Here is a 15,599-nt window from a genome sequence, read left to right as displayed (position 1 = left end):
TATATAGTATATATATAATATATAATATATATACTATATGTATATATAATATATATCAGACTTTGCATGCTACTAAAAATTAATTATATACGTGCATTTAGATTTATACAAATATATATTTGTGTAGATACACTATATATAAAGAAAAATATATATGCATATATTGTACACTATATAAATTACATTCTAAATATGGATGGTCTAATTGACTTTCAGTTACTATTTATCAATGGCTGGAAACAGAAGTTGCTGTGGCTTTTAAACCTTAGTGCACTTGGATAGTTGTTCAAACCTAATACTACATAAAGATTGTACTATAGAAAATATACAAACTGATCACATTAAAGTTAGGGTAAAGATAACACCATTCACCTCCTTCTCACACTCTCGTCCACTTCACTTGAACCTAAACCCTAAAGCCATGGGATTTCCTGAGAAAACACTTCCTAATGTTACAGTTTGTACAGCCCAGTCATCCCACTTGTATAAATAAAGAATAACAGCCTTGAAAGTAAGCAGATCTAGGACTGACAACCCGGTTTACTTCCTCAGTAATGTTAAGTGAGTTACTGAAATATCTGTTCAATAAAAGTGATATATTTACATCTTCCCCATAAGGTTGTGGCACAAACTGCTTACTTAAAAGTACAGGACACAGTATCCAAAGCTTAACAACAGGTTCAGAAATGATAATTGATAGTTGAGATTGTTGCTGTGGTAACTGTTTTCTACCCTGAGAGACACAAAACATTCTGTAGAGTCCAAAGACCAGACCAATATTAATTTCAAAATTATGATTCTCCAACAAGAGAGTTTTCTAAAAATGAAATTAGAAGGTGATTTTCAACTGGGATTGCATTGAATCTATATAGCAATTGTGGAAGTATGGTCATTTTCACTGTATTGGTTCTTCCAACCCAGGAGCAAGGGATGTCTTTTTATGATATTCTGTTTGATCTCTTTTTTTTCAGAGTGCTATTGTTTTCAGAGTAGAGGTCTTTGATTTCTTTCCTTAGGTTGACTCCTAGTTATTTCATTTTTTGGACGCTATTGTGAAAAGAATTGTTTTCTAGTTCCTGTTTCAGTGAGTCTGTTCTTGTGCAGGAAGGCTATTGACTTTTGTGTGTTAACCTTGTATCCAGCTTTACTACTGAATTTGGCTATTAAGTCTAGAAGACTTTTGGTAGAGTTCTTGCTGTCTTCTGTATAGTCTCTTGTGTGCACATAATGACAATTTAACTTCTTCATTTCCTATCTTCATCTCTTTTATTTCTTTCTCTTGTCTAACTGCTGTGGGTGTTTCCAATACTATATTGAACAGGAGTGGTGATAGTGAACATCACTGTCTTATTTCTGATTTTAGTGATTTCAGTTTTTGACCATTTAGTATGCTATCAGCTGTTGGTTTTTCATAGATGGCTTTTATCAGGTTGAGCTAGAGACCATCTATTACAATTTTGTGTAGGATTTTTATCATGAATGACTATTGGATCTTGTCAAATGCTTTTTCTGCATCTATTGAGAAGATCATATGGTTTTTGTCCTTGGCTCTATTAATACAGTGTGCTGCTTTTTTTTTTTGATTTGCATATGTTGAACCATCCCTGCATCCCTGGGATGAATCCCACTTGCTCAGGTTGTGTGATCTTGATCTGCATTCTGTTTGCCAAGATGCAATCCCAAGTAAAATTCCAACAGCAAACTTCACAGACCTTGAGAACACCATCCAAAAATTCATTTGGAGCAAGAAGAGACCTAGAATAGCAAAAGCAATTCTAGGCAACAAAGACAAGGTAGGGGGTATCACAATCCCCATCTTAAAATTATACTATAGAACTACTGTGATAAAACAGCACGGTGCTGGTAAAGAAACAGACCTGAGGATCAGTGGAGCCAATTAAAAAATGTAAAAACAACTCCAGACACACTCAGCCACCTCATCTTTGACAAAGGATCAAAATACCCTCACTAGAAGAAAGATGGCCTCTTCAATAAATGGTACTGGAAAAACTGTGTTTCAACTTGCCAAAGATTAAAACTAGACCTATATCTCTCACCATTTACTAAACTACATTCAAAATTAATTAAAGATCTAAATATTAAAACAGAAACACTAAACTGAATGGAAAGTAAGTGAGGTAGAACTCTTGAAGACATCGACATAGGAAAACATTTCATGAGCAAAGCCTAAGCTGAACATGAACTAGCACAATCAAGAAGTAGGATCTCTTCTTATTAAAAACCATCTGCCCAGCAAGAGAATTCACCAACAGCATGAAGAGACAGCCCACAATATGAAAAAAAAAAATTTACCAGCTGTTCCTCAAGAAAAAGGTCTACTATCTAGAATATATAAAAAATTTAAAAACATCAAACCTCCAGAATTTAAAGACCCAATCCAAAAATGAGCATCTGAAATGAACAGACATTTCTCAGACAAAGGAGTAGAATAGGAAATAAACATGAAAAAAATGCTCAAGATCACTGGTTATTCAAGAGATGCAAATGAAAGCAATGCTGAGATTCCACTTCACCCCAGAAAGAATGGCTGCTATCAAGAAATCAACCAATAACAAATGCTGCAAGGGATGGGGGAACAAAGGACCTCTTCCACTGTTGGTGGGAGTGTGGACTGGGGCAACTATTATGGAAATCAATAAGGAGATACCTCAGAAAACTAGGATTAGAGGTCCCATTGATCCAGATATTCGCCTGCTTGATATCTTCCTAAAAGAATTTTAAAAATCATTATCACAGCAATATATGTGTACCCATGTTCATAGCAACACAGTTTGTAATAGCTAAAACTTGGAAACAGCTCAGTTGCCCAGCAAGTGGAGACTGGATGAAGAAAATGTGTTCTGTTTTTTTATATATAAAATAAAGTACTACTCAGCCATAAAGAATGAGAAACTAGAAACATTTATAGCTAAATGGATGCACATTGAGGCCATATTCTTAACTGAAATAAACAGGACACACATGTGTAAATATCTAACAGTTCTCTATTGTGAGAAACATAAAGTGTAAATAAGGATCAAAATGTATAATAGATAATGTGAAATAGGAAAAAAAAGGTCCAAAGGGGAAGGGGAAGTGAGAGAGGAAGGGGAAAGGAAGGAAGGGAAAAGAATAAATACGACAAAAGGAAAAAATAGAAACAGTCTTTTTAAATAATGAGCGGTACAGTAATTGAAGGGAGGACAGGGCAATGGGGAGAAAATAAGAACCAAGATACATCATGAAAAGGTACAAATTCCAAATAATGAGTGTCAACAAATTGTATAGCTAAACTGTACCAATACAATTAATGAAAAAATATTAGAAGGTGAAATAAGTAATTTCCTTGCTTCAGAAGCAACAGTAATACTGGATAACTTCATACATATTTTGTAGAAAATCCTGGAAATGATAACTTCCTGCTTTCAAAATTTCAAGCAAACTAAGAGGCAGGAATGACAAAGAGAAAAAATATTACATTTCTATTTTAAATCTATTCCTCATCAATTTCTTCACATATCTCAGATCAAAGAATTAAAATAATGTGAATAAATTATATATGCATTTCTGATAAAACTGAAGCAATAACATAATTTCAGCACACACACACACACACAGTATGGCTCTGCATTTCATCCCCAGATTTTATGAGCTTCTTAGTTTGAGTGAATTATTTAATCTCCTACAGCTTCTGCATTCTTATCTATAAAACTGAGTTATGGCATTCATCTGTGAAAATTATTCATATCTTATGGCATATACCAGTGTTTGACAAACAGTATTCTATAGCACTTACTATGCTGTATTGTGGGCTGGCAGTCTTTGGACTTTTTTAAATCAATGCAAATAGAAACAGCACCATCTCCTTTCCTAATTTAAACTGGTTAACCTGATAAAGAGAAAAGTGAAGTTATTACTACCTACCCTTCAGATACAATTAGCAAAAGAATCTAGTACTTTTCTTGTTCTTTGCAAGTTACATTTCTTGTAATTTATTGTCTGCCAGTGCTATGACAAGGAGACTATCATTTTGTCACATATATAAATTTTATTAGCACTTTCTTTCTAAATATGTAACTTAGTATAATTATTTATTAAAAAGTGAAATTCCCATGTACAAACTGGCCTTGTACCAACGAAGTGACACTACATTAGAAGCAACTGTTTTGTTTATAAAAAAAATACACAATACATTTCCTTCATATAGCAACATATTACACTTTAAAATAAAATTTAATTTCAAAAAGTGGACTTAACACATTACCATTCCCTTGAACCAGTCACTTATTTTCTAAAAAAGTTTGTAACCACACTACCACTAAATAATTTATAGACAAAGTTTATAAAGTCTAAAGAATTTTGTTAAAACCTATGTTACTGTCACTGCTATAATCATTTATATTATTTTCATAATCATTTATATTATTCTCCAGCTTTCTCTTTCATGCATGGTTTTAACTACGCAATTTAAATTACTGAAATCCAACTCAGAGCAACAGAAAAAATAATATATAAGCATGAACACAGGACTGGATGTGTATCTTCTTAAGGAAGAGGTAATGGAAAGAAATGAGAGGCGGATTAAGGAGATAGTTGATTATGCAAGTTCCAATATAGAGTCTGATGTGTTCTCTTACAAGCCTATGGTGAGTTATTAATAGGTTCAGAACATGAACACATAAGACCACGTGACCAAAAACCCCCAAATTGGACACCGGACACTTGTGGAGACTCCACAGCCAAAGGCAAGAGCAGCCAAGTTATTGGCACACTTACTAAAATACTACATCTGAGCTAACTATAGGCAAATGCTTTGGAGACCTTTTAAATCATATTAATGTGCAGTGGTAGGCTGTCCCCAAGGACAGTTTAGCATATTATTCTAGTGCATTTGGAAGGAAACACAGAGTTTCTACATTTTTATGCTTAAAACATACTTCAAATATGCATCATTGGATAGACTTTTTATCTTTCCAACCATTAATCCCTCTCGTGACTCTGCCTCCCTAACTGGAAGATTCACACAAATATTTTGAACTATTAGGGCCTGATAAGTAGAAGTTATGGAAACTGTAAATGCAAAATAAATATTCAGAGAATTAAATTAGCAATGACATCTATTTCCTTTGTGAAGTTTAATCATGTCAGTGGTTTGAAATTGACCGTTTTAAATATAATATCAGCTATCACTGATTTAATGTTTTACTAACAACTGGGTGCTCAAAAATATTTCTTAATGATTGCTGTAGTAATTTGTAGGCGAAGAAAGAAACAGAGACTCACAGGTAGATAGATAGAGAGATGAGAGATAGATCAATAGAGCTAGAAATAGAGATACATAGAGAGATTTTCATTGTTTCAGATGGAACTCTTCCAGAACTAAATTTTAGATTAGCACCATTCCTATCAAATCCCAGCAGGTTCTTTGTGGATGCTGGCAATCTGATCCTAAACTTTATATAGAAATAAAAGGATCTAAAATAGTCAAAACAGTTTTGAAAAGGAAAATCAAAGTTAAATGATTTAAATTTCCCCAATTCAAAACACTGTAAAGCTACATAAATCAATACAGTATGGGACTGATACAATGGAGAAAATACAATTCAAAAGAACAATGTTGTTAGTGCAAAAGTAAATTCTTGTATTTGTGGTCAATTCACTTGTGACAAAATTGCTGTAGCACTTCATGAGGAGAACAGTCTCATCAGTAAATGATGCTAAGAGACAACTGGAATTATGAGACATGGGAACGTGAATTTAGATCTCTACCTCAGAGCATTCACAAAAATCAGTGAATCATGGACTTATATGTAAAATCTGAAATTACAAAAATTATCAAACAAATAGGATAAAGTCCCTGTAACTGAGTTATACAGCATTCTGAGAACACAAAAATCCTATCGCTTCTCAGCCTTTTGGCTAAGATCAAGTGTAGAACACAGAAATACTACCCTATAGAAGCAAAGCATAATAAACTAGATTTTACCAATATTTTAAAAAGCTTTAAAGCATTAAGAAAACGAAGACACCCACAGGCTAGAAGAAACATCAGCGAACTATATAACTGATACAAAATGGATGTCCAGAGTATGGAAAAATCTCTTACAATTGAACAGTAGGAGGGAAAAACTAAAAAGTGGAAAATAGAATTGAACAGACACTTCCAACAAAGATATCCTGACAATGGCTATGATCTGGAATACAAAAAGATGTTCACCAGTTACTCACTAGTGAAATACAAATTAAAGCCACAAAAATAGTTAAAATAAAAAAAAAACAATAGGAACTATTGTTGAGGGTTGGAAAATCTGTATCCTCTGATTTTTGGTGTGAAACACCCAACTACCTCCACTCATACTTGCAGTATGTCTTCATGGTTTTACACTGGTGGTGTCTATACAATGTACCTCAAAGAAATGGGCTTCAAGAAGCTTAGACAAAGGGCTATGATGCATGCACTATATAAGCAGTTGAGGCCATGCTGAAGCAAAGGAACTAAATGAAAACTGGGACCAAAACATCTTTATGTTTGTCTTTTATGCTTATGAAGGCAAAAAACTCCACCACCTCTCCCCCACCTCCTAAATAATACTGAGCTGACCTGGATTCATCAGCTTTATTATCTGATCATCTCAGTTGAAGTCTAAATAATCAATTTATCACAAATATACATGCATGCACATTAATTATGAAATTAAATTAAGTTCCTTTTGCAGGAAAAGAAGAGTGGAGGGGGTGAAGGGAGGGCTGGGGAATGGGGAAAATAAGATCCAGGATAAGTCATGTAAAGGTACAAGATCCCAGTGATGAATGGAACTGGATTGTATACCTAAAATGTACCAATAAATTTAATAAAGATAAAGAAAAAAAGCAAAACAAGGAAAATACTAAATGATCTAATCCCCTGGGTCTTTCCCAAAACCACCATGTAATCATTTGGTAAAAATAATCTGGGCATCACTGGAGTGGCTGGGCTCCCACTTTCTCACTTCTCTCAGTCCGGAGCTTGGCACTGGAACACAGATGAGATGGAGACGAGGCAGTGCTCAGCGTAGCTGCACCCTACATGCGTTCGGCATCAAGTTGTGCCCTGCACTTGGCTAAGGGAACCTCAACATTTCTTTTCAGGAAAAGCTTTCAAAGTCCGAACACAAGAAGGACTCCTCATTCTCCAATTGCCCCAAAATGTGTCAGGATCGCATCCTTAACTTCATACACTCCCCAAGAGGAACCTGAAACTCCTCTGATAACAGATTGAGCAAATACAAAGACATAAACACTACCTGAGGTAAAAACGTAATTGCAGTTAAGTGGAAACATTAAATTGTACACAAGCTTAGCATAAAGACGCTATTTTAGGGTTGCATAAAAATATTTTCAGTGATGGGGATGCAGCTCAGAGGCTCCGCACCTGCCTGGCAAACACAAGGTCCTGAATTCAATCCCTGATACTCAGACTGAGACATATATATATATATATATAAGAGACAGATATATATATATATATATATATATATACACACACACACACATATATACACACACACACACACACACATATATATATACACACACACATATATATATATACACATACACATATATATATATATACACATACATACAATACTTTTTCAGGCTCTTATGAATATTTTCTTATTTAAAATATTTACTTTGTTTTAATTCAGCTGATAACTTTGAATAAGTAAACACAATTATTTACTGACTAAACATATCTTCCTCTTACAAAATCGGTCCATGTCACAATCCTCTCAAGGAACTAAAATGTAGATCAAATATGATTAAATGTTTCATTAATATGTGATGTGAAAATAGTCGACACTCTATTGGCACAATTGACTGTTTGTTTTAATCCACTCTGTCACTTCCTTAAGTAAGACTGGAGCTGTCTATACATTGTTCCACTCCAAGTATAGCAACTTCCCCCGTGTATCACACTATTAGCCATGCTATTCTAAGTGAAATGATAAAGTGCTTTAAAGATATGGGCACTTAAATACCACTTGTTTTGTCAATAAAGAGACATCGACCACTAACGGAATCAAAGAACTACAGCACAAAGAGTTCAAGAAGTTGAAGCAAAACCATGGTTTCTTCAAAATTATAAATGCCTCAAAACAAGAACTGTTTCTTCTATTTTGTTCACCGAGCCTTTAGAACAATGGGTTGACAACAAGAGTACTCCTCCTGATGAATATTTACAGTGTTCCTGGTCCTACAGTGAATAACCTTATACATAAATTTTGAATGTATATTGAGGTTTCCCTAAAGTCAATTCCTAGAAATAGAATTGCTGAAAAGGATATGTAGATTTGAAATTATAATAGATACTGTTCAAAAAACTCTCTTAGCCAGACGTGGCAGCACATGCCTGTAATCTCAGCACTTGAGCATCTGAAGCAAGAAGATTGCTGAGAGTCTGTGAGTTCTAGGCCAGCCTGGGCTACATGGTGTTTTCAAGGCCAGCTGGAACTACAGAGCAAGACTCTGTCTCAAAAAACAAAGCACAAAACAAATACTGTCCTACAGTGTGTAAGTTTAAGTGTCCCCTAACTATGTCCCTCAGATATTCTCAACCTATGTAATTTGTACCCATTTTATGGACCAAAAATGAGCTTAAAAAACATGCTTTTCTCAGTTTATGATTAAATTTGATAAAACTGGTTTATATGATATTTTCATTTCCTCTTTATTATAAACATTAAAAGTCTAACAGTATTTACTTATAGATGGCAAGACAGCAGAAAATTTATTTTATACACTTCATAAAGTTTCTATATTCACGTTTTACTTTATACTTAACATTTATTTACCTTTTAAAGTACTAATATAAAAAGCTCTGGAATTAAAAGTGAAGATCACAAATGTAATAGACAAATGAGTAAAAGATATGGAGAAGACCTACCAGAAAAAAATGAGAATAAAAAGCATCCAAAAACTACAACCTCATCATTAACAACAATGACAGCAAGAAAGTAAATTAAAACTACCTTCTGATAACATTTGTTTCTATTAGATTTCACAAAAATAAAAAGGTTTTAGTAACACTCACATAGGCTTTGTCATAATAATCTCACATCATCTGCTGGCCTAAGAGTTTAAAGTTACGTCATGTATAAGAGCAGAAGTTATCTCCACAAGTTATGCCAGCCCTTTGACACAAACAAGCATTACTCAAGCAAAAAGTCATATCTAGAGATAGCACTGTTCATAAGAGGAAGAAACTGGAATCAATTAACTACTCATCAACACCAAACCAATTAAGTGGGTTATGACACACACTTGAGACCTGATTTTTGAAAACTGTTGAGAAAAGGGAATCTATGCACTCATTTAGGATGACCTCACACATGTATATGTGGGTATATGTGTGTATGCATACTGCAGATTGTTAAAGTTATACACTTATTTATACACATTTATTTGCTTATGCATCAGCTACTTTCCAATCTAATCAGATGCTACAATTGGATAGAAAGAACACTGAGTAATAACAGGAGAACAGATGCTAGATGATGTTATTTCACTGGGTACTTCTGACAGTTCTGCGTGGTAAAGCTTAAGTCCTTATAACTTTGAAACAAATTATATTTGACATCAGATTTGAATGGTAGTTTTGGCTGAGTACAAAGTCCAAGATTCAAAATCACTTCTCTTAACTGAAGATACTCGATGCTCTGGCATCCCATATTACTGATTCAGCCCTTTAAGGTCAGATGACATCCCAATATAGATAATCTCTCCTTATTCAACTTGTGGGATTTTCTCTTTATCTTTAATATCTTAGTATGTTAAGGTTTGGGGTCTCTCTTTACTTATGCCACCAGAGTCTGGTGGCTGTGTCTTCATTCTGAAGGTTTGTGTTGTATCTTTGATAAATTGACTCTGATACAAAAACAAAGTTTTAACCTGTGCCTAACCAACATTGGTTGTGTGAAGTCACTGAATTCAAAACACTCACTGCTCCATCTGGAAAATGTGTAATTGTGGTCTGCTCCACTAATTGCCAGTGAACTCCTCCCTTGTCTTGTAGCACACAGCTCTTTCCACGGTTGGCCTGTTTGTTTATCAACACTCAAATATATCTGTTTGAATGCACACAGGCACAACACCTCATAATCACATAATTTAATCAAACACCAAATTTTAAGACCAGTAATATACAAGCGAAAAGAATGTTTTTGTTTCTCTGACAATTTTGGGAAGTTGAGGTAAGTGGCAAAACAAAATTGCTCTAATTGTATTTGAGATGAGACAACTATAAAAGAACTGAAGACCTTAAAAGTCCAAGGTTTTACATATAAACTACTTTGCATTTCCCATATAAACATTAATTAGAAAGCGACGTTGGTGTATGCTGAGAAAGGTTCATCTGGAACATCATCTATCCAACCTGTATTCTAAAGAGTAATCTAAACCAGGCATGGTGGCACACACCTGTGAGAAGGCTGAGGAAGGAGCACAGCCTCAAGTTTAAGGCCAGCCTACACTACGTAATGAATTCAAAGCCACCCTGAATTACACAGCAAGACCCTGTCTCAAACACTAAAACAAAAAAATAGAATATGGCTTTATATCCAAAGCTTGTATGTGAATCCCTCACAAGTGGATGCATTTCAAAATTTTCATCTTTAACTGATTTTTTAGAAAATAACTCCTGTTATAGAAATTTTAGATCTAGGCCTATGAATCTTGGAGCACAATTATTCTTTCATACTTTATATTGATTTTGGGTTTTTTGCACGATGCTTTGAAGTAATTTCTGGATTTGATCTTCTAGGCCACAAATTTATCCATCAGTTCACACACTGATTTTAGCTTTTATTCTAATGTCCATGTGATTTTGTCTCCACTGTTTCTAATCATTTTTCATGGAAAGCATTTTTTCCTATTTTTAAATGTATTTTTTCCACATATATACTTGCTCTTATTCTTCTGAGAATCATAGTTCCATTTGTCTATTCCATTATTTTGTTGCCTCTTGGATCAGGTGGCAGTAATTGATGACTCTCTTACACAGTTCACACTCTTAAAAGAATCGGCTTCTTTGGTGTTGGCTCATCTATTTTCCTTCCTGTTCACCTGTCTCTTGAGACGAGCTCAGCTTACAATGCTCAGTTCCAGTTATCTGGAGAAAGCAGAACCTTCTAATGGGTGTAGAGACAAAGACTCATCTTTTGAGGTGGGGAGGAGGGCCTTTCTATGCAGAGTATCACCAATGTGCCCAGCAAAACTTCATCTCTATTTTTTTTTTCTTGCCCACAGTACATCTCTACTTTTTTTTTTGCTCTTGCCCAGGGACACACCTGTGGCTTGGGTTCCCTTCAATATACTGTGTCCCCTTTCCCTGAAGGTAGACAGGAATTTTTGGTATGACTGCCACCATTCACAGAAGCTTTCTGAAGCCTACATGTTTTCATTAATGGAAGCCAAACTTTTTCAGTCTTTCATGATATGTTTAAATGTTTGATATACTAATGGCATTCACTTACAATAGTGTGTCATATTTGTTTAGAGTATCTCTTCTACCATTTCTACACTGTGGCTCGAGGGAAGAAGGTCCATCTATGTCCTCCACCTTTTCATTTGAATGTCAGTTCCCTTTGGTCTTGTCATGCACCTCCTTCCTTCATTGCTGCCTGATAACCTGCTCTCATGATGGTTCTTGACACAGCGACTTGTCCAAAGTAAAGGCACCCAAAAGGAGCTTGTTCAAAACTTGCCACAGTACACCTTACTTTGATTCAAGATGATAAAGTACAGAAAAAAGAGAGAGAGAATATATATGAAGCTCCAGATTGTTTCCAAATCTAATCAAAATGACTACCACTACCTCAAACTCTTCATTTCAGTAAAGTAGTAAAAGATTTAATAACCACTATTCATCATTTTGTGAAAATAATCTAACTAGCCACGGGTGAAGGATCTATTTAAATTTGATTCAGAGCATCAATATATATCTATTTTTAAATTGTGTTGATAATTGACAGAAAATGCAATTGTTCCACTCTTTCAAAATATTTGTTACTTTTACATATTTTGCTTATTGAAAGACTATCATTTAAGTTATAATAAAGTACTTTATGTGTTGTTCATTATTATTCAGTGATGTTACTTAGTGTCTACCAGAAACTAGACATCCTACCACATGTTGGGAATGAAAAGGAAGGAACAAACTATTACCACCCCAGCCCTCGGAGCACGTCTCTATTTGTACACGCCTCCATCTATTACACTGTCCTTTACATTTGTGACTGGAACATCAGGTGGAGAGCTCCTTGGAACATACCATGGCTTCTTCACCTGCTCTCTGTATTTTCTGTATTTGCAAAATGCCTTAGTCATAGGAATTGTTTAGTGTCATGATCACTGTGTGCCTATCCCACCTAATATACAGCTAGAATAAGATTATCATTCAGTAATAGTTCAAATGGAAAAAAAGAGGATAACACATCTTAAACTGGTTGCTAGATTCGAAAGTAAAATTTGTACACTTTGTAAGTAAAATAAATCCAAAAAGATTAAGTATTTGATGACGTAGTACTCATCAAAAAAATCTTGTTTTCTGGCACTACTCACAAAACGCTAATTACTATCTGGAGAACAACTTGACCAATCTTATAAACGTCTACCGCTGGGTATCTGAGAATCTGTTTCCTTTTACAGAGGCTTGTGGATCACTTAAATGTATAGTCATCCAAAGCTGTTGAGTCGGGATGTTAAGTCACAGGCAAAACTAGCCACAGAGAGGGCGAAGCAACGGTGCACTTCATGTTCTACTCTTTTCTGAGGAACTGCACAACACAAAACTTTAAGAAAAATACTGTTGTTCTAAATTAAATCCAATTGTACACATAAATACTTCATCTCCTATATAAAAATATCTTAATGTCTTCCATTAGAAAAACAGGATCACAGAATTCTACAAATGTAGGCCAGCACGAATACAAGCCAATGAACGGGTACCGTCAGAAAGAGCCTCTGCACTGTCACACAAGGCTTTTGAGCTCAACAGTCTAGGACAGTCATGGCAAACTTTGTAGAGCTTTCCATGACACCAACGGCCCACTGTGGCACTCGTGACATAGGTTTGCCACCGCTGTCCTGATCGCTTCTCATACTGCACCTCTGGCCTACTCGTGGGAGGATTTTTTTGTGTTGTTGTTGCTCTGTTTCCTGGACAGGATCTAAATCCTCACACCTCCACTCATTGGCTTCCCTCTACCTGGAAGACTCTTCAGCAGCTGCTTGGATAAAGTCTCCTCAAGCTTCAGATCTCAGCTGAACTCCTTCTATTGTTGGGAGCCTCCCACAACTCCCCTAGCAGGTTGTGTCTCTAGGCACAGCAGTTGATTCACCGTGCTGGCATGTTACTCCTGCATGATGCCTCCTGGCACATCCACTTGGATATGTAGCCCTTCTCATCTGTGAGCTCCTAAAACCAAGATATTCTAGTCCCTAATACAGCACCTACATTACAGTTAATTTAACATTTAGTAGAATTCTAATTATACCATCCAATTTTAAGTGCAATCATCTAATTGATTTTACTCATAGAAAGGTAAGGAATTCGTTTCTACATGCCAGAGTTTAGATACCAAATTGTGCTCTCTATTTTTTAATCCACCAGCTCCTACAGGAGTGGGGATGGGATGGCAGAGTCTAGAGCAACAAACCCACCCACCTTGGATATTTGCCTAACTTCTTTGCTCGAAGTCTGACTGCTATACTGTATTGCTGGCAATGTCAATTTTCCTCAATAACAAAGACTTCCCAGTTCAGAAATATACATAAGTGGCTAACAGGAAAAGTGAGAAGAAATCCAACATGATAAACAGGGAGGTAAGTCAAACTCCTATTCAGTCCATGAAAAAGCTACTCATAATTCTAACTATGCTCCCTTAAATATAGAAAGAGGACATAGCTCATTTGGAAAATCTGACCCAAACCTCACATTTCAACACAGTGAAATGTTTTATTCTCTATTGCTATTACCACACCAGAAACTTTCTATATGCAATTAATCTCTAGCCAAAAACTAGTGGACAATGAAATCCCTACAAAATATTTTCCCATGATGTGTCAAGCACCAGTTACACAAAAAAACATTTTTAAAAAGATTTTTTTTTCTGTTAAAGATTTTCATGTAATCGTTCCATGCCATTTTTATTCACTCACACCTAAAAACATCCATATTTAAATATTCACCCTTATGAACCACTAGCAAAAAACAGCCCGGCTCAGCAATTTTCCTCATTTGACTACTGGATTTTAGGGGGACATGGGTAAAAATTTCCAGTTTAATTTAACTTTAGGCGTCTTTAGGTGGTTCTTATTGTGCTAACCACTGCTGTTGGGTTTTCCCTCCAAGTAAGGAAGTTGCTTTTACAGAAGTGATTGTGGATTTCTTCAATGGTTTTGCCTTAAACCCACAGTAAAGACCATGGTGGTGTTGGTTGTACAACAACTTGAATTTACTTAATTCTACCGACCCGTACAAATGGTTCACATGGTAGTTTTTATTTTATATATTTTAACCACCACCCCCCAGACACACACAAAGGCCAACTTACGGAAAGTAATAATTATTCCAAGCCTTTTGCCAAGACAAGGAGAAAAATGGAACCGTTTATACTAACAGAACAAGTAGCTTTCACTCTCCAGTCCCACCGGCCTTTCAGCAAGGTCGCTTGTACTATCACATAAAGTGTGATCTGCAGAAAAGAAAATGTCACAGAACTACACACTAATTGGACGCCAGTACCACCTATCTGACCACAAAGCCAATCTCTCAGTTGACTCGTCTTCCACTCTTGCCTGGGTCAGAAACAGGGAACAGGTGTCTAGACTCATGACGATGTCTAAATTCTAACAGCTGTCAGAGCGCAACTTCTAAGAGAAGTGTTCTCCTAACTGAAGTGGGACCAAAAAACTAAATAAATAAAACAAGCAAGCAGAACTCAGCTAATGGATGAGGAACTTCGGCTGGGGAAGAATTAGCAGGGAGCATACTGGTTCGTTTCAGTCGGCTACGCGACACCACCTAGCCACCACGGGGTGGGTTGACTCTAGAAACTTGGAAGAACAGAAGAACCGTTGGCAAGAAGTCAGGAGGAGGTCGAACTTCATATAGCATTCGGAAGCATTTATAACCATCTAAAAGTCCATTCATCTGATGAGACTTCCCATTCCCGGGTCTGCCCTGGAGAGGTCTCAACTGAGGCAAATGGTTCAGACCTCTGGGCACTGCAGCTAGTGCTGGGTTCCGAAGGAATACATGGAAGGGCCAGGGAGGTGCGGGCAGATCAGCCTGGTGCAGGGGCACGGAGAGAGTAACGGGGAGGCAGACAGAGCAGAGAGATAGGGAAGGAAGGCGCTTACCAGGCCACCTCCGCAGGTGCTGAAAGAGGCCAGCGAGCCGGGGTGCTGGAGCACCGCCCCGGTGTAAAAGCAGGTGGCGTCGGGCGGCGCGGGAGGGCGCGGGACGGAGGCTGTGCCCGTAGGGGCAGGGCCCGGATTCGGCCACTGTTCCACGGCGAAGCGCGATGCCAGGAAACGACCATCCCTCCGGAGCAGCA

The 15,599-nt window shown here is 36.5% G+C and overlaps 1 protein-coding gene across 1 annotated transcript in view; it reads right to left on the bottom strand.

Moving 5' to 3' along the window:
- Adamts19 (ADAM metallopeptidase with thrombospondin type 1 motif 19) overlaps positions 1-15,597 on the bottom strand; it is a gene marked incomplete at its 5' end in the record, with an annotated part of 210,106 nt that extends 194,509 nt beyond the window's left edge. The window contains one exon of the mRNA XM_010627281.2: positions 15,403-15,597. Coding sequence (XP_010625583.1) covers positions 15,403-15,597 — 195 coding nt within the window. The remainder of the gene's footprint in view (positions 1-15,402) is intronic.
- Between the last annotated feature and the right edge of the window lie 2 nt (positions 15,598-15,599).

Source organism: Fukomys damarensis, unplaced genomic scaffold (assembly GCF_012274545.1).
Source record: "Fukomys damarensis isolate Sample0158 unplaced genomic scaffold, DMR_v1.0_HiC HiC_scaffold_3, whole genome shotgun sequence".
Classification (NCBI taxonomy): Eukaryota; Metazoa; Chordata; class Mammalia; order Rodentia; family Bathyergidae; genus Fukomys; species Fukomys damarensis.
The sequence above is the reverse complement of the archived record's forward strand: the minus strand, read 5'-3'. Positions and strand labels throughout refer to the sequence as shown.